The sequence below is a fragment of the Lynx rufus genome, unplaced genomic scaffold (assembly GCF_022079265.1).
Source record: "Lynx rufus isolate CCGP_SWC_20201006 ecotype Redwood Valley unplaced genomic scaffold, mLynRuf1.p SCAF_3, whole genome shotgun sequence".
Classification (NCBI taxonomy): Eukaryota; Metazoa; Chordata; class Mammalia; order Carnivora; family Felidae; genus Lynx; species Lynx rufus.
In genome coordinates, this window is record NW_025814845.1 from 125,333,739 (window position 1) to 125,360,592 (window position 26,854).

Consider the following 26,854-nt stretch of genomic DNA (forward strand, 5'->3'; position numbering starts at 1 on the left):
TTGTCTGAAGCCATGATCCAGCCAAACTTACAGCATCTCTGGTAGACAACTGAGGATGTTCAGATGACTTGTTCTTAAGTTCTCATGTCTGTGGCTAAGAGTCAGAATTCCTAATCTTAGGTGTTTATTTACGTAATGTCTACAGCCAACCTGGGGCTCGAACTCATGATCTATAGATCAAGAGTCATATGTTCCTCTGACTGAGCCAGCCAAGCACTCCTCTAGTCTTAGTTTTTGTTTCATGACTGTTCTCCCCTTCTGAACATTTTGGCTATATTTGTGAAGTTTTGATGTCCTAAAGAGAGATGGGTAGTAGATTCATGGATAGTAGAAACAATGCCTATTGAGTCAGGATCCCTGGGTTCTAGTGACTGGATTTAAGGAAAAATCACCTCTGTTCTCTGGGCATTAGGGTCCTTTCCTATTGAATGAAAGGTTGGCAGATTATCTAAAGAATATCCTTTCTAGACTGAAAGTATATACCCTTCCCCTTTCTAAGTGATTACTGAGTGTATGATGCCCTGGGCTGCCTTTCCCTACCCAGAACCTGTCTTCTAGGAAATTACTAAGGCTGCAGATGTCCTACTACCAAGCAAGTAGTGGGTGTAAGGGTCTGATGAAGTATTTGCCAGGAGTCAAAAATATTAATAGCCACCTGTCTCTGCCTCTCTCATTCCAAAGTAAAATGTTGTTTTATGTTGTTTTGATCTTTTACTCCTCAGTAACAACATTGAATTTTTTTTGCGAGAGAAATTTGATTGTTTTGGTAAGTGATACTTCCATTCTTCCATTAAATGAACTTGAAAATTAGCTTGAATTCTTTTGAATTTAAGAAAAATAAGGTTCTAAAGTGATCAAGCACTTGATGTTCCTGAAGTTCTCCTAGTAAGCCTAGTTTATTGAATCTGTTTGGTTAGGTCAACCTCTTTGAAGGTGTTAAACCCAAATACAGTTACTGAGAGAATTTGTAAGTAAAAATGAGTCTCAATAAGAACCTAGATTATAGGGTAAGGGTTCCCCTCGACCAAAGATAGATTTTTTTATAGTAATAATAGAAATCGAGTTCTTCAAAACTTGTTATGGTGAGGAAAGAAACATAAACTCTGTGAGTTATAAGATATTTGTCCGTAGAAGTCAAAAGTAGTACACTAAGGCATTTATGATGATCAGATGTGGCAGTTTAACATTGAATTTTAGGTGTGCAAGCCTTCTCTGGCAGACTCCTAGGTTCTTCAAGACCCACTTCAAATATTGCTTCTCTATGAAGTCTCTTTCTAGACCTTAGGGATATTGGTCTCAGATAGTTGTTGATCGAGAGTATATTTGTTGTTGTTCCAGGTGCTGTTCCAGGGTACAGTCTCTTTCCTCAAGATGCTCATAGAGGAAGAGAGATAATGAACATACACACACACACACACACACACACACACACACACACACAAAGTTGGTCCCAGCTCATATGCTGTAAATGAAGTAGAAATGAGGTGGGGGCAGGATGATGAAAACATCTTTCCTGAGAAACAGATGTTGGAGTTAAAGTCTGAGGTGAAGCTTAGAACTCTTCCCTTTTCTTACCTCACAGCATTTTCCCTTAGCACTATTATTATAACACTGATCTTTGTAATTAGTGGTGTATCAGGTTGGGAGCATGGTGAGGTCAGATCTCTTGCACACACAATAAATTCATTGAATAAGTAGGCCAGAAAGTGATTGTACCTCTAAGTCCCTTAGTTGTCAAAGGAAGTTTTGTATGAATTGAGTTGTTCCTCTATATTTGTGAAAAAATACATACTTTGACAAATTGGATTATGTTTAGATACATTAAAGATTCTGTGCTCACTCATCATTGTGGAGAAAGTGACTTTTCCAGAATACCTGCTTCTACAAATCTGATTATTTTCTTCCTCTCATTTCCTAAAATAGGGAAATTTGGATGTGCTATAATACAGCCACCTAATAAGCTCTTTCCAGAAGTAATGGGAAGAGAAGTTTTCATTTGAAGAATAAAGAATTATTAAGGTTGAGGGGAAGAAATGGAATATTCAGGAGATCACATATGAATTCAAGTATGACACAGTGATACTTGGGTAGTTAAAAGAAAATATCAATATTTCATAAGCTTTTCAGCTATGGAAATAGTTTATGATCTTGTGATATAAAATAAACTAGATTCCCTTGGGCAGTGGTTGTCAGACTGCTTTCTTCACTGCTGGGAAGGCTAGAGGAGTTGCTGTGGGTCTCTACTGCCTGTCTGGATCTCTTCCCCCTCATTTCCACCTGCCTATACTCCCACCACTTCTGTTTTTTATTTCTTCTATTGATAAACCACTACTAGTAGTAAAAACTAGTAGTAGTAAAACTAGTAGTAGTAGTAGTTTTACTAGTAGTAAAAACCACTACTCTGAGGATTCAGGATTCTTACATTAACACCGTCTCACCATAAACACGTGAGATATTTTATTTCATTCATTCATTCATTCATTCATTCATTCCTTTTGCAAGTTTTTATTTAAATTCCAGTTAGTTGGGGCACCGGAGTGGCTCAGTCGGTTCAGTGTCTGACTTTGGCTCAGGTCATGATCTCACAGTTCGTGGATTCGAGCCCCCTGTCAGGCTCTGTGCTGAGCCTACTTGGGATTCTCTCTCCCTCTTTCTTTCTCTGCCCTCCCCCACTCACATTTTCTCTCTCTCTTTCTATCTCTCAAAATAAATAAATTTTAATTTTTTTTTACCGTTTTATTTATTTTTGAGACAGAGAGAGACAGAGCATGAACGGGGGAGGGGCAGAGAGAGAGGGAGACACAGAATCTGAAGCAGGCTCCAGGCTCTGAGCCATCAGCCCAGAGCCCGACGCGGGGCTCGAACTCACGGACCGCGAGATCGTGACCTGGCTGAAGTCGGACGCTTAACCGACTGCGCCACCCAGGCGCCCCTCAAAATAAATAAATTTTAAAAAATTCCAGTTAGTTAACATACAGTATAATATTTGATTCAGGGGTAGAACTTAGTGATTTTATCACTTACATGTAAAACCCAGTGCTCATCACAAGTGCCCTCCTTAATACCCATCACCCATTTAACTATCCCACTGCCCACCTCCCATCTAGCAAAGCTCAGTTTTTTCTTTATAGTTAAGAGTCTGTTTTCTGGTTTGCTGCTTTCCCCCCTCTGCTATGTTCATCTGTTTTGTTTTTTAAATTCCATATATGAGTGAAATCATATGGTGTTTGTCTTTCTCTGACTTATTTCATTTACCATAACACTCTCTAGCTCCATCCTCGTCATTGCAAATGGCAAGATTTCATTCCTTTTTTTTTTGAACTTTTTTTTTTTTTAAATTTTTTTTTCAACGTTTATTTATTTTTGGGACAGAGAGAGACAGAGCATGAACGGGGGAGGGGCAGAGAGAGAGGGAGACACAGAATCGGAAACAGGCTCCAGGCTCCGAGCTGTCAGCCCAGAGCCTGACGCGGGGCTCGAACTCACGGACCGCGAGATCGTGACCTGGCTGAAGTCGGACGCTTAACCAACTGCGCCACCCAGGCGCCCCTGAACTTTTTTATTTAATGTTTTTTATTTATTTTTGAGAGAAAGAGAGAGAACCCTCAAGCATGAGCGGGGGAGGAGCAGAGAGAGAGGGAGACACAGAATCTGAAGCAGGCTCCAGGCTCTGAGCTGTCAGCACAGAGCCCAACACGGGACTCGAACTCGAACTCACGAACCATGAGATCATGACCGGAGCCTGAGATTATGACCGGAGCCTGAGATCATGACCTGAGCCGAAGTCAGAAGACGCTCTACCGGCTGAGCCACCTAGGCCCCCCAGAGTTCATTCTTTTTTATGACTGAATAATATTCAGGAACAATATTCCATTGTGTGTATATATGTGTATATATCTATATATAAATATGTACATATCTTTATCCACTTATCATTTGATGTACATGTGAGATGTTTTATTTACAGTCATTGTGTGAAGTCCTTTACATGTTTTGTCTCATTTAACTTTTATGATATCTTGTGAAATATGCTGCACTGTCTTTCCATTTTACAGATGGGGAGGCTCAGAGAGGATAAAGAAATTGCCCTCTCACGCCATGAGTAAAAGGTGGGGCTGAAGCTCGAGGTCTTTGTCCTTTGCTTTTGAACTGTATTCTGAACTGCCTGTTTTCTACCACCTGTGAGGAAATGGGGTCTATTCCAACCCCCCAGGTTTACATAGATCGCAGTGTATGAGCAGTCTAGAACTCCAAACATGTTAATCACTTATGTTTAGAAAATGAAGATCACAGTAGTTCATTAGTCACTGTAGGTGTAAAGACAATTTAGGATGTTTCATGTATGGGTCCTGATAAAATGCATTATCCTACATACCTGCAAAGTAAGATCTGTGCATAGTTCTGCATAGTTGCCTTGCTTGACCCCAGTAAAATGAAAGACATGTTAGGTAATTGCTAAGGCCCTTTCCCCTTTAAAGTTCAGTGATCTTGGGAAATCCTTTAGGGAGTGGGAAAGAGAAATGATCTTGACTCTATCTGGCTCTATGTCACTTTTTAAAAGGTGGCCAGCTTTAGGGGCACTTGGCTGGTTCAGTTGGTAGAGCGTTGTCTTGAGGTGGTGAGTTTGAGTTCCATGTTGGGTGTAGAGATTACTTAAAAAATAAAATCTTAAAAAACAAAACAAGAATGTTGGTCATGTTTAGAAGGAGTTCTTAGAACCCTAATAACCTGCAGGAGGCTCTTCTCCACAAAACATTCTCAGGAAAGGGAAAATTACAAACCTATTGAGGACTGGGACCACAGTTATTTTATTCATTTCTTTATCCCATGCAACAAATACCTTTGGGCACAAGATATTTGATGATTTATTTAACTCTTGTGCTATATATAAGAGCTTTTAGTAGGTGGGAATAGGTGGATATAGGTGTTTTTGAAACCTTTCTTAGTTACCACAGCCAGCTGGACAGTTGGCTAGATTTGTAGAGGTAGAATAAAGCAGTAGAGTAGGCATACTGTAATTTGTCAGAAGCTCTACTTTATAGACAAAGAATAGGAAAAATTGACTTGTGAGATCAACGTAAGTAATTTTGATTACACTATAACCTTTGCAAGCATCTCCAAGTGACTAAAATAATCTACAATTATGACCTGCTACATTATCTGCTGTTTATATGTTGATTAAATTATACTCTCAAAAGTTTTAACATATCTTCACTGATTTATCTCTCTCTTCACTGTGTATATTTTACAGACTTAAGATTACTTTAAGTTTTGCAGCACCCATGTGGCTTAGTCGGTTAAGTGTCTGACTCTTGATTTGGGACCAGGTCATGATCTTGCAGTTGACAGTGAGCCCCACATCAGGCTCTGGGCTGAGCATGGAGCCTGCTTAAGATTCTGTCTCCTTCTGCCCCTCTCCCCTGGGCTCTCTCTCTCTAAAATAAAAAAGATTAAGTTTGAATAATAACAATATAATTATTTCTTAAAGGAAATGATTGTTGCTTTCTTCCCAGTACCTTTGTCCATTATATTGGTCTTTTTTCTTAACGGTATTTTGCCTCATTGGCAGAGAATCAAAGAAAGAAAAAAGTTATGGAATTTTAGTGTTTACATTCATGTTCATCAAGCCTCTGTGAGGAAAGAACTTGAGAAATAGCCTGTGAACTCATCTTGTACTAGTTTAGTGATCAAGGTCAATAGTTGGAAGGCTCCACGTGAACCCTATGATGTATATAAAACACTTAGCAGAGTCCTAGCATTCAGTGGCTCTTTGGTAAATGGTAGTGGTCCTTAACATCTTAAACCAAATTTTATGCCCTTATAACTTGCCTGCTGTATTCTAGAGACATCCTTTGGAGCTACATACGACTTATCCTACTTTTACATGGCAGTTCTTCAGACATTTTGAGACAGTGGTCATACTTTACTATTTCTCCTTCCTTTCTGCCCTGCAAACATCACCTATTTTGGGGGCAAATATCTGGCTTCTGAGTTTTTCATCACTTGCATTGTATCTTTTTGAGCCATCGTCACTATCAATCACTTGCTTAAAACTGGGGCCAAGTCTCCCTCTTAGACTCACAGTGAGATTTAAGGGATGAAGGAGGAAGGTGTTAAGCAAAGCTCTCCAGAAGTTGGGGAAACTCTGTCAAGGAAAGTTTTATCTCTGCTCAGATGGTGAGCCAGTTGAAGGACTGACCCTCGATCCATTATGCCCCAGTTGCTTTAGAAGTATTAGCCGGGCACATTGTGGTTTGACGTTTTCTCTCTTTTTCAGCATCCTTAAGATTATAGTATTTCTCAGGGCACCTGGGTGGCTCAGTGGGTTAAATATCTGACTCTTGATTTTAGGTCAGGTCATGACTTCACGTTTCGTGGGATCGAGCCCCACGTCGGGCTGATAGCATGTAGCCTGCTTGGGATGATCTCTGTCCCCCTCTTTCTCTGCCCCTCCCCCTGCTCTCTTTCAAAATTAACTTTAAAAAAGAAAACCATTGTATGTTTCTTAAACTTTTGCAATATTTGGGCCACTTAAAAATGCAAAACTATGTGAAAATGTAACAGCTAACTTGTAGAAGTCCAGTATTGCCTTAATTACTTTAATTACATTGTCACTTAAATACATAGAAAGGTAGGTATACTTGAACCATAGGTCTTATACACCAATACAACCTAAACAATTTGATAACGTAAATACCAACAGAAGTGTATAATCAATAAAAATGTAAAATAGAAATATAAAGCTGCAGATAGATACCATTTGTTCAAGCTAAATTGTTCCCAAATGTGACCATGGCACTGAAAGCTGAGTTCAGTGTGCTGTATTTCAAAATGCCATGTAATGAGTCAGTCTTGCACTGTTAGCAAGCCTCCATTCTTGCAGAGTACAGTTATGTCTTCTGGCCTTAACTTGCTTCAAACACATCTTTTATGTAAAGTCCTTTTCTCTTTTTCCTCATGAACTCCCAGCATAGTTATACCATGGTGTCAAAAGAGTTAAAACTGTGGACAGAGTGGCCTGACTGTACTTTATTCAGAAGCAGTTGTTCACATATTCCAGAATAGAATGATAAAAACATTTAAAATTTTGTCAGAATAAACACAGAATTAAAATTGTCATAGTGAACAGGTTAGAGAGGGAGAGAGCCAAAGCATAAGAGACTCTTAAAAACTGAGAACAAACTGAGGGTTGATGGGGGGGGGGGGGGAGGGAGGGGAGGGTGGGTGATGGGTATTGAGGAGGGCACCTTTTGGGATGAGCACTGGGTGTTGTATGGAAACCAATTTGACAATAAATTTCATATTTAAAAAAAAATTGTCATAGTGAACTCTTGTAGATCGCGGAACATGCTTGTCTTAGGTGTAAGGCACAAAAAGATAGTGGATGTGATCTGTAGGTTCTATCCTACCAGGAGACTAGAGAAAAGTGTTAAAGCTTTTTGGTTAGTGAGTAGGCTGGTTTTTGTTGTTGTTGTTGTTGTTGTTGTTGTTGTTTTTTGGTAGGATTATTTCTTCTACTTTTACCTAATTTTTTTGGTATTCAGTGAAACTTCTCCGAAATTTCAATGCTGAAGCATGGATTTCTGGGCATACTTACTCATAGATATGCACATGTTCACAGTAGCTTTTGTACCCCTTTCTCAGTGGAATGTATCACAGCCTGTACCGCCAGATGTGACTTTAGGACTTGGCTTGGTTCAACCAGTTGCCTTCAGATGTGTTGAAAGAGCATTGGTTTTAGAGATGGAAGATCCCATTTTGTGTCCTCAAACCTGCCCTGCAGGAAATGCCATTATATTTGTTTTGCGAATGCAACAGCAATCCGCCATGACACAGCAAAGGAGTGCAGAGTCGGATAGGCTTCCAGGCCAGAGAAGTGCACTGTGTGTAACTCTGCTGAGCCCCTAAGTTCTGGGCACTGTACAGTTAGGGTGAAAAAACCTGACTAAGTTGTTTGCCACAACAGAATAATAAATCAGCCTTACTTTTCCTCAGCCTGTATTTTTCTTAACCAGATGGGCGTGGGAACTCATGTCTGATGTGCTTTAGATGCACACATTTTAATTCACCCAGGACAGTCTCACAAAGGCTGTATTTGATGAAGGACATCAAACCATTTTGTAGATGCAGTATACCCAGATTTATCTTCCTTGGTTATATGCCTTTGGAGCAATTTTTTTTTCTCAGTTTTGAAAGTTAGCAAAGAATTAAGGTTCCTAAGATTATTGCTGATATTAGACCTAAAGTGTCAGTCAGCTGAGCTTTCTTTTCCTTTTGTCTTTCTATTTTTATGTTACCATATTTAAATCTGTGTAGGGGGAGCTGGGCTTTTTTCTAAGCTTGAAGAGCCCTTTCACTTTAGACTTGTATCATAAAGTTTAGTGCTTGCTTCATTCCAAGGTATGTGTACTCTCAATGTCCAAATTTTGTAGAATTGATTTTCTGCCATGAATATGAAAATAGTTTATAATTACAAACTAATTAGTAGCATTAGGCAGTTAATCTAAATATTTTCACAGAAGTGAATGAGAGACTTTACAGGAAGTGATATAAAAGTAAGCTAAACCTACTGTTGTTGAGGGGCGCCTGAGTGGCTCAGTAGGTTAAGCATTTGACTTCAGCTCAGGTCATGATCTCATGGTTTGTGAGTTCGAGCCCCACACTGGGTTCTGTGCTGACAGCTCAGAGCCTGGAGCCTGCTTCAGATTCTGTGTCTCCCTTTCTCTCTGCCCCTCCCCATGCTCTGTCTCTCTCTCTCAAAAATAAATAAACATTAAAAAAAATTAAACATACTGTTGTTGAATTTCCAACTGTAAGTTTGCAAAGTAACTATTTGTAATTTCTAACAGTAAATTGACATTTAAATGTTGAGAGATTACTGTGATTTAGCCATTAAAAATATTCATGTGTACACACACCCATATACATATATATATACACACACATGCATATTCCATTGATTGAAAGACACATTATTTATTAGACTAAAAAAGTGCCCTGTACAGTTGAAATTTGTATGACACTGTATGTTAATTATTCTTGAATTTTTAAAAATAAGTGTGTGCCCTGGATTCATGATGCTTTGGTCTGAAATGAATTAGGAATGTTGGTAGATACTAGACAGCCTTCATATATATGCCTTAGGTTGCCTTTCAGTGGACTGGCGTGACCTAAGAATGTCTCCAGTCATGTACAATGTCTTTCAGGAACCTGACCCTGAGCCTCCCAGGGTCATTCTGTATAAACAGCTACACTGTGCAAATGTTTTACACAGACCTAATGCAACTCCAGACTGTGAGATGTGTAAGTTTGCATTTCCATCATTACTTTGACAAACATGTTTTCAGTGCCTGTTACATACCAGGTACTGTGCTAGATGTGGGTAGTATAAAAAAGATAGTATTTTTAAGAGCTTCCAGTCTAGGCAATGGTTTGTAATGAGAGGTTGTTTTCATAGTCACTTGTGAAATTAAAAACCCTTACCTACTTGTTCTGGTCCTACCTTCCAGTGATTCTAGTGATTCAGTTGGAACAGTGGTGAGGTCTGAGCATCTGTACTTATACAACAAAGTCACCTGATTAAAAAAAATTCTCCACTAAGAACCATTGGAAGAGAGAAAGAAAGAATAGATAATTATGAGAAATTGATGCATTCTGAGCTCAGGATACAACAAAATGTAACTTTAAAAATTTTATATTGAAATTATGAAAATTCATATACATGTACAGCCCAGTGAGTTGTTATGAAGTGAACACCTTTGTGACTACCAGCCATTTCAAGAAACAGAATATTTCCAGAATCTGAGAAGCCCTCCCTGTGTCCCTTCCTAGTTAAAATTCTTCACAAGGTAACAGTAGCCTCACTCTTTTATCTATATTTCTACCACCAATGAGGGCATCCCTAATTGATACAAGTTAGTTTTGTCTGTTGTGGACTGGAGAGAAATTGAATCCTACTACGTGTATTCTTTTGTCATCTTTTTTCTGACCATTGTTTGTAAAATTCATCCAGGTTGTTAATATGGCTCTTGTTCATTTTCATTACTGTATTATTGGTAGACATGACCATACCACAATCTGCATATTCTCCTGTTGGACATGTGGATTGATTTTTCATCTGTGGCTGTTGAGCGATATTTCCACATACACATGCTAGTGCCCATGTGCATGAGTTTTTCTGGAATATTTTTCTGGGGTGGATTCCTGGGTCATATGATGTGTATATTGTAAACCTAGTATTAGATAGTGTTTTTCCTAGGTAATGGAACCAATTTAAAATCTTTCCAGCAATATATGATAGTTCCTATTGCTTTACCTCTTTGCCAAGAGTGTCTAATCTTGACTGGTCAGTTAAAAAGAGGCAAGATGGGAGAAGGAGGAAGGTTATTTCAGACATACAAGAAGCAAAGAAAATAAGAGGGTATGATGGGTTTGGAAGGAAGTTGCAAATATACTGGTATGACACTGACTTAGGAACCCGTGGGAAAGTGGTGGGAGATGAGGGTGGAAGTGTGTGATGTGCTAAGGAGTTTGGTCTTTATTTCAAAGGCAGTGAAGCAAGCAGATGACATCAGATCTACATTTTTAAAAATTTGCCTTGACAACTATGTGGAAGATGGAATGAGGCCCCATAGACAACTACTCTAATCCAAGGAGAAATGAGAGGAGGCAGAGTCAAAGAGGATAGATTCCAGAGATGCTTAGACCAAGGTTGACAGTTTGGCCAATTCTGTTGAATGTGGGAAAGGAAAAAGAGAGGCAGGAGTCTTGATTTTTGGGTAGGTGTCCATATAGATGGTAATTTCATTCAGTAAGTTGGGGAATTCAGGAAGAGAGTTTGAGGTCAGAGTGGCCGTAATGGGGAGTGGAGTTAGTTTTAGGCAGTAGCATGTGAGATATCCATAGATTATCTAGCAGGAGAAGGCTGGAGATGTCCTCAGGATATAGGTGGTGTTTGAAGCTGTGGAGGTGAATGCAATTGCCCACAGGCAGTCTAAGGAGGATGAAGGAGATGCGTGGGAGAAGAGGATCCTGAAGAGCAGACCAAGAAAGAGTAACCAAAGAAGTAAGAGGTATAAACCAAAAGATACCAGGTTGTGGAAGCTAAGGAAAAAAGGATTTCCAGAAGAGAACCATGACTAGTGTCCAGTGCCCTCAGAAGATACCAAGTGAATTTGGAAGGCGTACTTTGCATTTGGCAAAGACCTGTTTGGGGATCAGGGTGTTCCAGCCAGGGGAATGCAGGGAGCAAAAGTAATGCCACAGTGGCTGAAGAACAAACAGTGGGTGAAAAAACATTTGAGGAGTGCTTTTTAACTCAGCAGTGAATGGAAGCCAGAAGCACATTAGGTAGAGTGGGATGAGGATTGAAGAGAGGGAGGATTTGTGTGTGTTTAAGGTGGGAGGTATTTGTATCTAATTCTGGAGAGAGGGCTGCCTAGTTAAATGGAGAAGAGAAGAACAATGTCCCTGCAACCGCAGCGTGAGGAGACAGAAAGATCTAAATCCCGGTGGAGCGACTCAACATCGAATAGGAGGTGGCTGTCCTATTACTGAAAAGGGAGAGAAGGTGGGAAAAATTGTCACAGTCTGAAATACGTTTGTGGCAATGAAAGTTTTCAGAGACAAGAAATTGGGGAATTCTTGGCTTGTAATATCCTCTTGCCTCTCTTTTTTTTTTTTTTTAAAGATTTATGTTATTTTTAGAGCAAGGTGGGGGGAGGGTGGGGAGAAGGGCAGAAGGGGAGAGAGGAGAGTGAAAGAATTCCAAGCAGGCTCCACGCTCAGTGTGGAGCCCCCTGTGGGGCTCAATCTCACAATCCTGGGATCATAACTTGAGCTGAAATGAAGAGTCCAATGCTTAACCAGCTGACACCCAGGTGCCCCTATTCTCTTGCCTCTTAAAGAGGAGGCTGTATCTTGGGTTGAGTAAGGATGAAAGTTAATGGTTAATACCCAGGTTGTATTACACAATTGTAGACAATTTATCAGCCTGCTAACTGTGAAGTAAAGTGACTTTGAACAAATGTCAGTGGTAAGAAGCCATAACCATGCCACTGTGGAGTCTTAAAGGATATTCAAAGACTTTCTCTTTGTACATGAAAACAGTTAAGTTTTATAAACCACCTTATGCTTCTATCCATCTTCTTTCTATACATAAAGCAAATTTTCTTTGTATGTAGTATTCATGTGATTATAATTTCCAAAATGATTTCCCCCCAAACTCTTATGGTCACAGAACTATTATTGGAAGGTGGGAGAGAAAGAAATTGAGAGAGAGAGAGAGCGCGCGCATGTGTTTGTGTGTGTATCTCAGTTCTCCGAGAGAACCACCAGAGTCCACCAAGAACATACCTGTAGTCAAACAAGTTGAGTTTATTACTCACTGCAGTAAGGAGAATGGACATTGGAGTATACCATGGGGCATCTTGGTAAGAAGGTGTTAGACCTATCATAGAATTTGGGCTTTGGTTGGATAATTTCAGGGAGGATCTGCAGAAGCAGGGACTTGCTCTGTATTGGGTGCTGTTAGAAGGAAGGACAATTCTATGAGTATCTCATTAAATCTTATAGGGAGCATAGAGTATATTGAGGAAAAAGCTATAATTGGTAAAGAAGTGGCAGTAATTCATTGAGTTGAGAGGAGGATGTCTCATATTTTGTGGGTTGCACAGCGACCTTGTTTTTGTGTCACTTTACCATAGCCTGAGTGATGTTGATATATTCTGTGAGCTTATATCCCAGGGAAGAACATAGGTCTGTCTGTGAGCATCAGACCAGCTTGTAATAATGTCAAGATCGCTGTTAATGTCAGATCTGTTGTGGACTTCAGGGACTTCTTTATTTTTCATATATCCATATATGGTATATGTATACATACACATTTATATTTTAGTTTAACTCTTATGCTTATCTTTTCCTTGTTTGGGTAAGTGTGGTTTTAGTATGTATTGGCAAATTTTAAAAAATCTTTTCAGAATATGTATTTTATCGGTATATCAAAACTCATTACTTCAGGATGTACTTTTTCAGGTGTATTAATAGCATAAGATGTACTGCCATTTGTTACATTATTGGGGAGTCAGCAGAAAACACAAGATTCTTGAACTGATCCAAGTAGAAAGTAGGTGGTGGTCAGGACACAGGGAGTGGACATTTTGAGAAATATTTAGAAAATAGGACAGAACTTGATGTCAGAATGTAGCATGTAGGGAAACCAGAAGAGTGAAGAATGGTGTGTAGGTTTCTAACTAAGTACTTTTAGCAGGAAGTGATATTCCTCGCCAGGGCGGGGAGGTAGGGGGAAGTGACAAGTTGGCAGGAAGGTAACAAATCTTAAACCAGAATCTCTACAGTAGCATGAATCTGGTTGAGGGGAGGCTGATTGCTTCTAAGCAATCTTGTGGGTGCTTAGTACCTAACAGAATAATAATTTATTGTTTGGTTAACAGCAAGAGCTCTAACTGGCCAAGGAACCAAAATCTTAAATTCTTTTGTCACCATATTCTCTCCTGATAGACAAATATGGAAGTGAAAAAATTACAATCAGATTGTTTAATCAGGGTGGGGACATAGCAAGGGAAGCTAGCCTAGGTATCTTGGTGGCTATTGTTATCAAAGTATGACATCTGTACTACAGGGCTTTATGTGCCCAGTATACAGAAACACAGGTTTACCTGTCTTAAACCTTGCTGCTGAAATGTTGTATACCAAGAATGCCAAAGTGGGTATCTTATTATGCCAGCATTTAGCATGTGAGCTAGTGCATAGTAGGTACTCCTTGCATATTATGAGGAAGAGTCCAGGCCTAACTGAAGAACACTCTGTGGACTGTTATTTGTCTGCCATGCGTACAAGGAAGGGGTGAGGCTCTGTCTAGCAGGCGTTTGCTGGTTCAAAACTTTATATATTATAGAACTGATCTACAAGTCTTTGTTTTTTAAATAGGCTCTATGCCCAGTGTGGAGCCCAATGTGGGGCCTGAACTCACAACCTCAAGATCAAGATCTGAGCTGGGCTTGAGTCAGACACTTGACTGACTGAGCCCCCCCACCCCAGGTGCCCCTGATCTACAAGTTGTTTTTTTTTTTTTTTAATGTTTATTTTTGAGAGAGAGACCGAGGCAGAGAGAGGGAGACAGTATTCAAAGCAGGCTTTGCGCTGTCAGTGCAGAGCCTGATGTGGAGTTCAAACTCACAAACCATGAGATCATGACCTGAGCTGAAGTCAGACTCTTAACTGACTGAGCCACTCAGGTACCCCTACAAGTTCTTAATTGAAACATTATGAAGCAAAAAAGGGAGAGAAGGAGGGAATTAAAATGTATGTGTAACCACACATACACAAATTAAAAGACAGACTTCCTCTACCTGTTTTCATTCTGGCATCCTGAACCTGTGTAAAGAGGCAAAATACAGACTAATTTCAAAGGCAGTTTGCTTGGTTGATACGTCAACTGTGCAGGGACTAGGTTGATCAAGGAAATCTGACATACTAAACATGCTCTTGTTTTGTTTCTCTTTGCCATTGTTTTTTTCATTTATACTGGGAAAGGCTTTTCCCCAGCTGACTTCTCCCTGCCCTTAAAAAAAAAAAACCAAAACAAAAAACAGCAGTCTCTTGCTGAAATTTCCTTTTCTTCGTCTTAATATTTTGAATCAGAACATACAATTAAGTTTTTATTGTTGGTAAAAATAGAGCTTTTCAATGTGAGACTTGTGTTCTCTATAAAATTAAAGCAAAATCATAAGTATTTTTGCTCATAAATGCATGTGATATATAGTTCTATTTTATGAAGTTTATGCGTGTATTTGAAATTACATACCACTTCCCCAGATGATTACACTGTGAAAAGTGATTTAGATAAACCTACAGAGATGAAAAATCTCTAACTGAATGGAGATGGTTGGGCTGGCTTTCAGACTACTGGTGTGGAAGCAGCATTAAAGCCTGTGGCTGGTTCCCTAGTTGGACAGTGGCCTCGTTATACCGTTAGATAGAAGACGTTACTCCTCTTTTTAGACCCTTCTTATATGCCTGATCTGTTACTGAATTGTTTGTGTGTCTTTGGGAGTCTTCAAGTTCTCCATTAATCAGGATTTTAAGAACATCCTAAATAATAGGATGTTAAATATTTATATTAGTAGGTTTTTCTCAGGAATTCCCTTTCACTATTTTGACTATTTTTGTTTTAAGCATGAACGTTAAGACTGATGTCATATAATTATTAAGAGTGAGACTGTTACACTGAAAATGTGAAAAAATACTGGATTCTTTTTGAGTTAGAAGGTATATTAGAGAAAATTTTACAGTGTAGTCCTCTTGTATGCCAGAAAGGTGAGAATAAAAGGATTGGGTGACTTCTGGGTTTCCTGAAAGAAAAATTATGATTTTAAACGTATAATTATGAATTATGGTTTTCAACATATAATTATAAAAATTATTTTTCAACCTGTAATTTTGGAACTTAAAATTAATGAACATTGACTTGGTAAGCTAATCAACAAATATTAAGTTTTTATATTTTACTTAATAAGAATTAGGCAGAAGGCTGCGTGAATAAGGAACACATCATTTTAAAATGCTTAATATCCTTTCCCATTTAAGTGAATATAGAAAAGGCTGTCTATTTGAACTAATTATTCTAAATTCACATTCTTTAGTTAAGAAAAAAAAATGCCTGAAGTATATTTCTTTGAGCTGTCAAAACTCTTCCTTCGTTTTTGCAGTACTTCATTAATTGAGTAAATGATCTTATGACTAAATATATTTTAGACAGCTATGTGAGGATGGAGTAATCATTCTTCAATTAGGACTGAAATCTGTAATTGGAAGGAGAAAAATAGTTTTATTTCTTTGTGTGAATATATTATTTCTTCCAGAATGAGATTTAAAAAAAATTAAAATGGTTAATAGCTTTTGGAATTAGGAAGTACTCTAGAATTCATCTGATTCAACAACTTGAATTTATAGACAGTGATCTTGAGAACCAAAGTGCAGAGGAGTTATTCGGGGTGACATATTTGATCAGAATAAAGCCCAAATCTCTCTTCTTTCATTTGTCCTGTGCTTTTCACTTCGTAATGTGTGTTATTCTCTCTCTCAAAACCAATCTAGATGTTTAAATGGAGAGAAAGGGTGGACAGAATGCCAGAGGAAAAGGATGTGAATCCCCTTCCAGCGAACCTGTTAGGTTTCAGAGTTCACTTAATGGGTCTCCATTTGTTCTTAAGATACAGTGCTTCTGTGGTGAGGATAATTATGCTAATATAACTGGTTTTTGCTTTTTTAGGTGAGAGTTACGTGTGTGCATCAAATGAACCATTTCGTAAAGTTGATTACACCAAAAATATTAATCCGAACTGGTCTGTGAACATCAAGGGTGGGACATCCCGAGCCTTGGCTGCTCCCCCCTCGGTGAAAAGTGAAGTGAAGGAAAGTAAAGATTTCATCAAACCGAAATTGGTGACCGTGATTCGAAGTGGAGTGAAGCCTAGAAAAGCCGTGAGGATCCTTCTAAATAAGAAGACTGCTCATTCATTTGAACAGGTCTTGACAGATATCACCGAAGCCATTAAACTAGATTCAGGAGTGGTCAAGAGGCTCTGCACGCTGGACGGAAAGCAGGTAAGATGTTCACTAGCCCCCCCCAGCTCTCCGTCTTACTTTCAAAGTCTCCCTGTATCATGGTAGTTACATATTTGACAATAAGTAGTCCAGAGTCTTATAGAAGACTCTGATTTCACTCATATGTGGAGTCATATGGTATTTCTTTCACTGACTGGCTTATTTCACTTAGCATAATACTCTCTAGCTATAACCATGTTATTGCAAATGGCAAGATTTCATTCTTTTTTATGGTGGAATGATATTTTATTGTGTGTGTGTATATATATATGTATACATGTATATATATATTTGTATATAAGTATATGTATACTTATACCATATCTTCTTTATTCATTCGTTTATTGACAGACACGAGCTGTTTCCGTATTTGGCTGTTGTTGATAATGCTGCTCTAAACATCAGGGTGCATGTATTCCTTTGAATTAGTATTTTTGTATTTGGGTAAATACCTAGTAGTACAATTGCTGAATGATAGGGTAGTTCTATTTTTAACATTATGAGGACCCTCCATACTATTTTCCAGAGTGGCTGCACCAGTTTGCATTCCCACCAACAGTGCAGGAAGGTTCCTCTTTCTCTGCATCCTTACCAATACCTGTTGTTTCTTGTGCTGTTAATTTTAGCCATTCTGACAGGTATGAGGTGGTATCTCATTGTGGTCTTGATTTGTATTTCCCTGATGATGAGTGATGTTGAGCATTTTTTCATGTGTCCGTTGGTCATTTATACATCTTCTTTGGAAAAGTTATCTGTTTATGTCTTCTGCCTATTTTTTAATTGGATTAATCATTTTTGGGGGGCTAGGGAAATGTAAACTTCTGAGGGAAGAGTAGAAGTTGAAGAGGCTTCCTATATTAAGTGGAAGGTTTTCTAAGAATAAGAACACCTGTTGACTAGTAGAGTCATTTATGGGTTTGGTAACTTGTAGGAGTCCAAATTAAAGATATTTAACATTTTTAGAAATGTTAGAAAAGCCTAGAAAGGAGAAACCTTTTCTCCTCACCTATATATAATGTTGAAAATGCATTTCAAAAAAGTATTTTGATAGGAATGTCTATGTGAGTTTCATAGAGCACCATGGAGGTAATTAATCAGCATTTCTGAAAAATATACAAAAATTACACAGGAAAGTGAAAGCCAAATTATGGTAACAATATATCAGGAAATCTAATGGGCTAAAGAAAAATTAGGCATGGTGCCCAGGTGGCTCAGTTGGTTAAGCGTCCAGCTCTTCAGCTCAGGCCATGATCTCATGGTTCGTGAGATCAGGATCTGACCGCGTGGAGCCAGCTTGGGATTCTCTTTCTTCCTCTCTCTCTGCCCATCTCTTGCCTGTGCATGCTCTCTCTCTCAAAATAAATAAACTTAAAAAAAGAAGAAAAATTGGGCAAATCTGAAAAATGCATGAATACTGAGTTTTGCCACAATCAGATTATCATTCCTAAAAAGAAACATGTGGCTTCTGAAGTATATTTTTTTCCTAATTTCAATAAAGGTAAATTGTTTGTATTTACATTTTATTGAACATTATAGTTTCCAGCATTAAATTTGTTTCTTCATTCCCTTTTGTTTCTTCCCTATAGTGCACTTAATTTACTCTGAAGTGTTTAGCTCATATAGTGCTAAAATGAAACATTGGAGCAGCGCCTTCTAGAAAAAATGCAAGAAGGTAGTTTTCTAATTTCCTAACACCAGATTCCTAACACCTAGTTAGCTGATTTTTTCTTGAAACATTAACAGAATTTAAAAACTAGGTTCTAAAAATTCCAGCAGATTATGTTGAGTTAATAGTGACTTTTCTAATTAATTAAATTGGCGATTGGAAGTCATGACCTTTCATAGCAGCCTGCCCAAGGTTCATAGTATGAATGGCAACAGACACTTTACAAATTGAGTTAATAGCATGGCACAAGACAAGACTCATTCTGCAAGTGAGTGAAAATTAATTAAAGTAAAATAAAGATGTGGCAAGTTAAATAACTAATTCTTGGTTGACACAGGAAGACAGGAAACAGAGACAAACATTTAAGACCCCTAACAAAAAGAAAAATGAAAGCCATAAATGTGCAAAATTAAAAAACCTGAATGGCATATAAACAGTAAATGCAGATGAGGTTTTAAAAATTGAGATTGAAAATCTCCAAATGAACATTTTTCAGGGAAAATGGAAGTGAAATACGGAAGTTGAACATCTAATTGAAATGGGTGATCATTGAAATGTTAATAATTATCTAAAAAATTACCTTCAAAGAAGCTCCAGACTAGATATATCAGTATGTAAAAATGTTAACTAAAGCACAAGCAACCCCAAATTACCCACATATTAAAAAACACTACACTACTAAGAGCTGGACTTAATGACATGAATTAAAGAATGGATCACTGTTAAGAAACCTGTTTATACATGAGATCTAGAGGATAAAGCATAAAGGCACATGTAATCCCAAAATGGTTGTAAAGGTATTTGACAAAATACAAAATTAATATTTAGCTAAAGATTTAGTAATAGGGGCACCTGGGTGGCTCAGTTGGTTGAGCATCCAACTTCAGCTCAGGTCATGATCTCGCGGTTCGTGAGTTCAAGCCCTGTGTTGGGCTGTCTGCTATAAGTGGGGAGCTGGCTTCAGAACCTCTGATCCCTCTCTCTCTGCCCACTCCGCATGCATACCCACATGTTCTCTCTCTCTCAAAAATAAATATTTATAAAAAAAATCAGTAATAAAAATGGACAGTGAAATCTCTAATACACTTCTAAAAACTACCACCTGACACAAAAAGCTTATGTAGTGGTAAACAAATGAGATATTGGAAGTATTTCTATAATAGGTATGAGGTAATTGCCTGACAGCCCCAGTATTCAACATTCTTCTATGTATTCTCCCTATTTTTTATTTATAATTTAGTTGCAATTTCAGTAAGAACCTAAATGAGATTTTTTTTCTGGTGGGGGGAGGAGTACCCAAGTGATTTCAATAGCTAATCTGGAAAAAGAGGCAGAAAATTTTGTAAATAATGATTAATGGGCTCTTATGCTACCAGATATTAAGTCATCATCCTGATTCCATACCAAAAATAAATTCCAAGTGTTTTAAAAATATAGACATCAAATGAAACAAAAGAACTAAAAGAAAATATGTCAATAGTTAGGTTGAAATGAGAAAGGAGTTCCTAAGCATAAAAATTGCGGGAAAATCATAAGGGGAAAGGTTGGCTAGACAACTTACAAAATAAAAATTTACAGATGTCATTACCAAGATTTAGATCCTTTGTATTGAGTTACAGTAGTTGAATAGGAAAAAAACAATACTGCAATGGCAAGACAGATAAAAGACAACAACTTGAAAAGATAGAATTATAAATACTGAGTATAAAAGAGTTCAATCTCACTAAAAAATGAATTAAAGCACTGAGATAGTATTTTTGATATTTAAAATGGACAGTTTTTAAAAAAGAAAATTTACTTTTTTTGAATATGGAGTGAATTGGCATTTTCAAAGAATGTTGGAAGTATAAATTTTATAATCTTTATGGAAAGCAATTTGTTTTGTACAACTTTACAATGTTCTTACTATTTGAATTGATAAATTAACTTCTAGGAATTTATCCAAAATAACCTGAGATGCAAACATGATTATGCATAAGAATTTTCATTTCAGCAATAAAAGCAAAGGATTCAAAACAACTTAAGATCCCTGATGTAGAAAAGAGCTAAATAATAATACCATAGAATTCGTATGTAGCAGCCATTGAAAATTATATTTGGGGGAATATTTATAAAGACCTGGGAAAATGTTGAGTGGAAAAAGCAAGAAAAAAAACCTCTGTAGTATGTTTTCAATTTTGTGTAAGAAAGAAAAGTAGAGGGAGATTTTTAAAAAACTAATTCAGAAGGAAACATGATTATAGTTGCCCTCAGAAATCCAGTATATGCTGTTCTGATTTCTAAGCAGACTTTCTCGTGTCTGCTTAGAAGCAAAAACTTAAGCACTGAGAAGGAAAACAAAGACTGATTTCAATCAGTTGTAAAATGAAAACATTATGAGTTAATCTTTGAAATTTTAGCATATGACTATAAAACGTTACATGAATCACTTTTGTCACTATATAGAACTTACAACATTACTTCGCATGTGCAAAGAAAGAAGATATCTTTAAACTTTCAAATAAAGTACTTCTCTGGAAAAATTATAGATTTTACTTTTGATAGACACAATTTTTAGGTGTCATATTTTCAGAATTCCAGGTATCCTTAAAAGCTATAGTTTTCTTGGCATGCTGATCCAACACCTGTGCTATAGGTTGACTTGCTATTTAAAACTTGAAGTCTGATTTTTGGCTAATATGTGTTATAATGAGAACTTTTATTTCTTTTTTTTTTTTTAATTTTTTTTTTCAACGTTTATTTATTTTTGGGACAGAGAGAGACAGAGCATGAACGGGGGAGGGGCAGAGAGAGAGGGAGACACAGAATCGGAAACAGGCTCCAGGCTCCGAGCCATCAGCCCAGAGCCCGACGCGGGGCTCGAACTCACGGACCGCGAGATCCGTGAGACGCTTAACCGACTGCGCCACCCAGGTGCCCCGAGAACTTTTATTTCTTGCTTTGAAATAGCGTAGGAAATTTGTCTTATGCTTAAGGTTAATGCAAATCTTTGATCAGTGTTCATTTTGATTTGATTTTATAAAATGATTTCTTTTTTAAAAATGTATGTATTTTGAAAGAGAGGGGAGAGGGGGAAGGAGCAGAGAGAGAGGATGAGAGAGAATCCTAAGCAGGCTCCGTGCTGTCATCACAGAGCCTGACATGGGGCTTGATCTCATGAACAGCAAGATCATGACCTGAGCTGAAATCCAGAGTCAGACGCTTAACCTACTGAGCCACCCAGACACACCTATAAAATGATTTCTCTGTGGGCATGTAAAACAATCTGTTTTCTGAACATTTTCAAGAAGAGGACAGCTTCATTTAGGTGAAAAGAAAGGAATGAGAAAGGAACCTAGATCTGTTAATAAGTTGTCCCCACACAAAATTTTAGGCTGTCTGCCTTATCTGGTTACTTCTGCTCAGGTGCGGTTTTTTTCATCTTACATTGATCTGATATTTAACACAAGGATAGAGTAACAATTTATAGGCAGTTCATCATGAACAGTCACTGATCTCATCCTGATACCTATGCTAGAGTCTTAAGGGGCCCTGGTTATCTTTTGTGGGCTTGAAGGCTTTCTTGATTAAAGCGTCATGTGCCAGTAGCATTATTGTTAAAACAATGTCCCTTGGATCTTCTCTTCCATCAAAATGGATTATCACATCTTCCTAGTAGTATTGATTTCATTTACAAGGTAGACTTGATTAGTACATATAACTCATGCATTTTATATCTCCTTATAAAATCACTTCAAATAAAGTAATATTTTAGGATTTTATCCATGTTAACTCTTGGTGGTTCTCAACTGGGTACAATTTCATCTCTAGGGGACATTTAGACTGTCTGGAATCTTTTTTTTTTTTTAATTTTTACTATTGAAGTACTGTTGACATACAATCTTATATTAGTTTCAGGTGTACAGCATAGGGATTTGATAATTGAGTACATTACACAGTACTCACCAGAATAAGTGATTACCATCTGTCACCCATTCATTGAATGGGAATCCTTTTTTGATGCCATGCCTGGGGATGAGGATTCCCCTGGCGTGTAGTAAGTGGGGCGAGGCCAGGAATGCTGCTAACCATCTTACACTGCACAGAACACACACAGCATAATTTGCTGGGGTCCAAGAGGTCAATACTGCTAAGATTCAAAAATCATGGTGTCAAGTAAGTGAAATGATTCAAAAAGAAAGACTTGTTGGATTGTTACCTTTGTTACCATTTAGCCCACATGCTAAACTTTATTTCAGAACTTAGAGGTGTTCTCATAGCTAGTCTGTCTACTTCTTATCTAGTTGAGGCACGTGTGTCAGCATGATACGGTTTATAGTCTTTGTTGTATGATGCTAACATGCAGTTGGGCACTACAGTTTCACAGGGGATTAAATAAAGATGTCCCAAATGGTTTTACATGTATTTCAAGAGAAATCTAAGAAATAATGATTTAGTCTTGTGGGATTTTAAGTATTTAATACTTAAAAGTGATGTTATCGATTTTTTTGAAGAAATGCTCAATGTATGTGCTTATAGATGAAGTGACTAGAAAAAATTATCTGTAAATAGAAGTCATGACTATTTTCCTCTTAAGTAGTTTTTTTTAAACTTGCAGTTAATTTAGATTAAATGCTTTACTCTTATTTTTTAAATAAAACCTTGAACTTTTAAGTTAAAAGAATTGAATAGGAGAATAAGGTTTACTTTTAACATTTTTTCAAAAGAGTTACTTTCTTATAATAAACTGCAGCAGGGGGGAGTTCTTTATAACTGTTTTTATTCTGTTAAGAGAATGAAAGGTCCAAATATAGCTTTTGTCCACATGTGTAAAAAATTCTAGCTTTTAGCTTTCCCAGAAACAGCAGAGTTTTAACATAAAAGAAACATATTTAGTAGAATTTTGGAACAAGTTGATTCTTGTCATGGGCAGAGGCAAAGCAGACTCAGAAATTGCTAGCAGTTGATGCTTGGGGTAAAATACTTCCAGACTTTGGGACCACTGCCAGTCTGAGGATTACACACATGCAGTAGATCCTCTTTGGGGATCATGACAACCCCTTGGAGTACCTTCCTCTTATCACTCATCTTAGGGTTTATGAAGATTTCCGCCATCACTTTTTAAAATGTTTAATTATTTCATGGATGCAATTATATGAATAATAACTTCTTTTTGTACCCTTTCTGGCATGACAGCTTCTAGTGAAAGTTCACTTCTTTGTAATAGACCTGACCATTCTTATTTACAGCATTTTTTCCCTCAAAAATTGCTACATGAAAATCAAATGGTTGATACCTGTTTTTAAATATTTTCTGTGCTTCATTTAATCCTGGTATATTTTTTCCTTGAAGTAGATGAGAACAGAGTTTGGTATTAATTCTCCCACTGCTCCCACTGCATGCATTTCTTTTTGTAGATAATAGAAATCTAGATGACTGTGTTTTGTCTTATTAGATACATCTTTATCTCTACAGTGTGAGTAGCCCTGATTTAATTTATCCCAATCAGGAATCAATAGAGTAAGAGTAACTAGTAGGATTTTTCAGAACTGGAGGAAGTCTAGGCATAGGAAGAGAAAACATTCATTTGTTCTTTGATCCCTGAATCTAAGCAGATTTTAAGGAGGGGCGGGGGGGTTAATCTTAGTTTTTGATTTAATGAACCCTCTTTTCAAAGAGTGATATAAACAGCGGGAAGAAAGAAAGAAGCACTTAGATATCCCTCTTATTTTTTTGTTGAAGTAAAGTTTGTGTTTTGCCATTCTGGTATCCTTTGTATAAACAGTTTCCCCTGACCTTAAATAATATTTTCTCCCTTTTAATGGAAAGCTGGAGGAAAACACTAAAATCCTGTTAGCAGTCACTGCAGTTGCAAATCAGGAGAAGAAGAGATGTTTAAGGAAAACAATTTCAGCTTGCAATGAATTATGCAATGTAAAGTGTAGCTGAGATAAAAATGTCATCATTGCAAACTCTTTTCTTTCCTTATTTATCCTTGGATGTCTAAGCTGGAGTAATGCATGGATCATAAAATTGTGTTAGATTCATTGTGTTTTTGTTATAAATGTATTTTGCAATGGTTATAATAATTGTTAAAAATAGATTTTGTTTCATATTTTAGAATGCTTAGAATAATAGCTAACAGCTTAATTAGCTAATAGATTAAAGCTAGTAGCTTACTACAGCAGGCATTAGTGCTTTATATTAGTCTTCTCCACTAGTCCTCACAACAATCTTGAGAGTTTGGTATTACAATTCCCATTTTACATTGGAGAAATTAAAACAAAGTAACCATTCAAAATCACACAGCTGGTGGTGGAGCTAGAATTCACACCCAGGAAGTATGTTCCAGCCCCTCTCCACCAACATACACATACACACTTCACTGCTGTGCTGTAAGCCTCCATGGTCAAGCTCTGTGAAAGGCTTTAGTGATAAAGATGAGGGATAAGACAAAGAACTAATAAGCTAATCAGGTTATTTCAGGTTAAAAAAAAATTTTTTTTTAGGTTTTAGAGTGATACACTTTTACCTGGGGTTTATCTGCAATGCATTCTGTGTAATTATAGATTATATGACAAGATTATTCTTTGAATAGGATCTGAAAAATGGAAAAAAAGGTTAAGGAGTAATTATATACTTGACAAAAAGATGACTTCTAGAGTTATTTCATAGATTTAATTTTTTTTAATTAAAGAATATGACATTGCTGAAAATATAGAAAAAATAGGAAAAGTAAATGTACAATCTTACATTTTAACATTATTTTTAATACCATTGAGTATCCTACCCATATTTTTATATACATTTTTTTTTTTCTTAAGAGAAAATTACCCAAGTAAAGTCCATACATTTCTATTGGAAAATTCAGATGTTGGGGAGGAAAAAAATTTTCTCTTTTAATGTTCTTCTGGCTGGTCTAAGAATAAAATTTACATGAGACAAATTAACAGGAGAAAATCATGTTTAATTTTGTACATATAGACAGTTCACTTAGACATGAGATTTCAGGATGGACCTAGAGGGTATAAGGCTAAATGAAATAAGTCAGAGAAAGACAAACACAGTATGACTTCACTCTTATGTGGGAGTTAAAAGAAATTTAAGAAACAGACTGTTAAATATAGAGAACAAACCTGATGGTGGCCAGAGGAGGGGGGAGGTAGTTGGGGGGGCAGGGATGCAATAGATAAAGGAAATCAAGAATATGCTTATCTTGATGAGCACTAAGTACTGTATGGAATTGTTGAATCATTGTGTTGTACACTTGAAACTAATTTAACACTTTATGCTGGGGTGCCTGGGTGGCTCAGATCATGATCTCACGGCTCATGAGTTCAAGCCCTATGTCTGTGCTGACAGCTCAGAGCCTGGAGCCTGCTTCAGATTCTGTCTGTCTCTCTCTCTCTCTGCCCCTCCCCTGCTCATGGTCTGTCTCTCAAAAATAAACAAACATTAAAAAATTTAAGAAATATAACACTGTATGTTAATGATACTTCAATAAAAAAAAATTACCTTCCAAAAAACCCCACAGTAATCCATTGTGATAGAGATGAGAATAATAGTTATTTTTCAGGATGTTATTGCTAGTGGGATGGGTAAGTGAGTCTGCTGTGGTGTTAGAAATGCTTTATAGCTTGATCTGAATGGTAGTTACAGAGGGATACACAAATGGAAATATTTATCAGGTTGTTTGCTTAATATTTGTGTACTTTATGTAACTTACACCTCAATTTAAAAAAAAAAAGGGAGAAAAAAGAAGAAAAAAAATGTGATTCCAAAAACAGGCAACATGAGATATATAATGTCATTCTGGACCTGAGGAGAAGGGACTAGGAGTCCAAGCTTCAAACGGAAGGAAGGCAATTCACAGGAAGAATGGAAAGAGTCAATGCTTGGTAAACAAATGTTTGTTGGGCCACCTAGAAACAGTGGCATATAGAGGACTTTGATCAAGCACGCCTTGCTGGGTTCCTTCCTGTGTACCATACCTAGTTCATATTATACTGTCATTACATAGGGTGATAATTCCCTTCCTGGTGCAGGTCCTAGATCTACATTTTTTTTCAGGCAGATGTTGGAGGGAAGGTCAAAGTTTCTTCCTGAGCCTTTTAGGCCTTGATTGTTTTCAGCTGGAAATAATCTTCATGCCAAAGTTGTACATTTTGGGGTGATTTGTTTGAACTCCTTTACAAACAATTGAAAGAAATGCAAAGAGTGAAAGTTTCTTTTCTTTTCACATTTGCCCTTCTTGCCCAGCCTCACTCTACTTCCTAAAGCGAACTACTAATACCAGTTTTGTTAATGCAATTTAAATACATATGTACACATACTTTTTACATAACATGGTTTTTACGTGTAATCATGTATCCTGCTTTTTTCACTTATTGATCATACTCTTCTATGTTGCTACATAATCTTCATATTTCATACATAAATGACTAAATTATATTCAATTGGCTAGACATACCATAATTTATTTAACCTATTGCTATGCATTTGGATCATTTCCAGTTTCTCATTCTCTTATCCTCTAGTCATCTTGCTGTTTATAGATTTAACATGTTCTGGATCATTTCCTTT

General features: G+C 37.2%; 1 protein-coding gene across 2 annotated transcripts in view; it reads left to right on the forward strand.

The window, feature by feature from the left end:
- The window catches only part of DCLK2 (doublecortin like kinase 2), a 153,084-nt gene that overhangs the window by 4,291 nt on the left and 121,939 nt on the right, over nt 1-26,854 (forward strand). For both annotated transcript variants that reach the window (XM_047092192.1, XM_047092191.1), the window contains exon 2: nt 16,292-16,626. In XM_047092192.1, the coding sequence (XP_046948148.1) occupies nt 16,292-16,626 (335 nt within the window). The remainder of the gene's footprint in view (nt 1-16,291; nt 16,627-26,854) is intronic.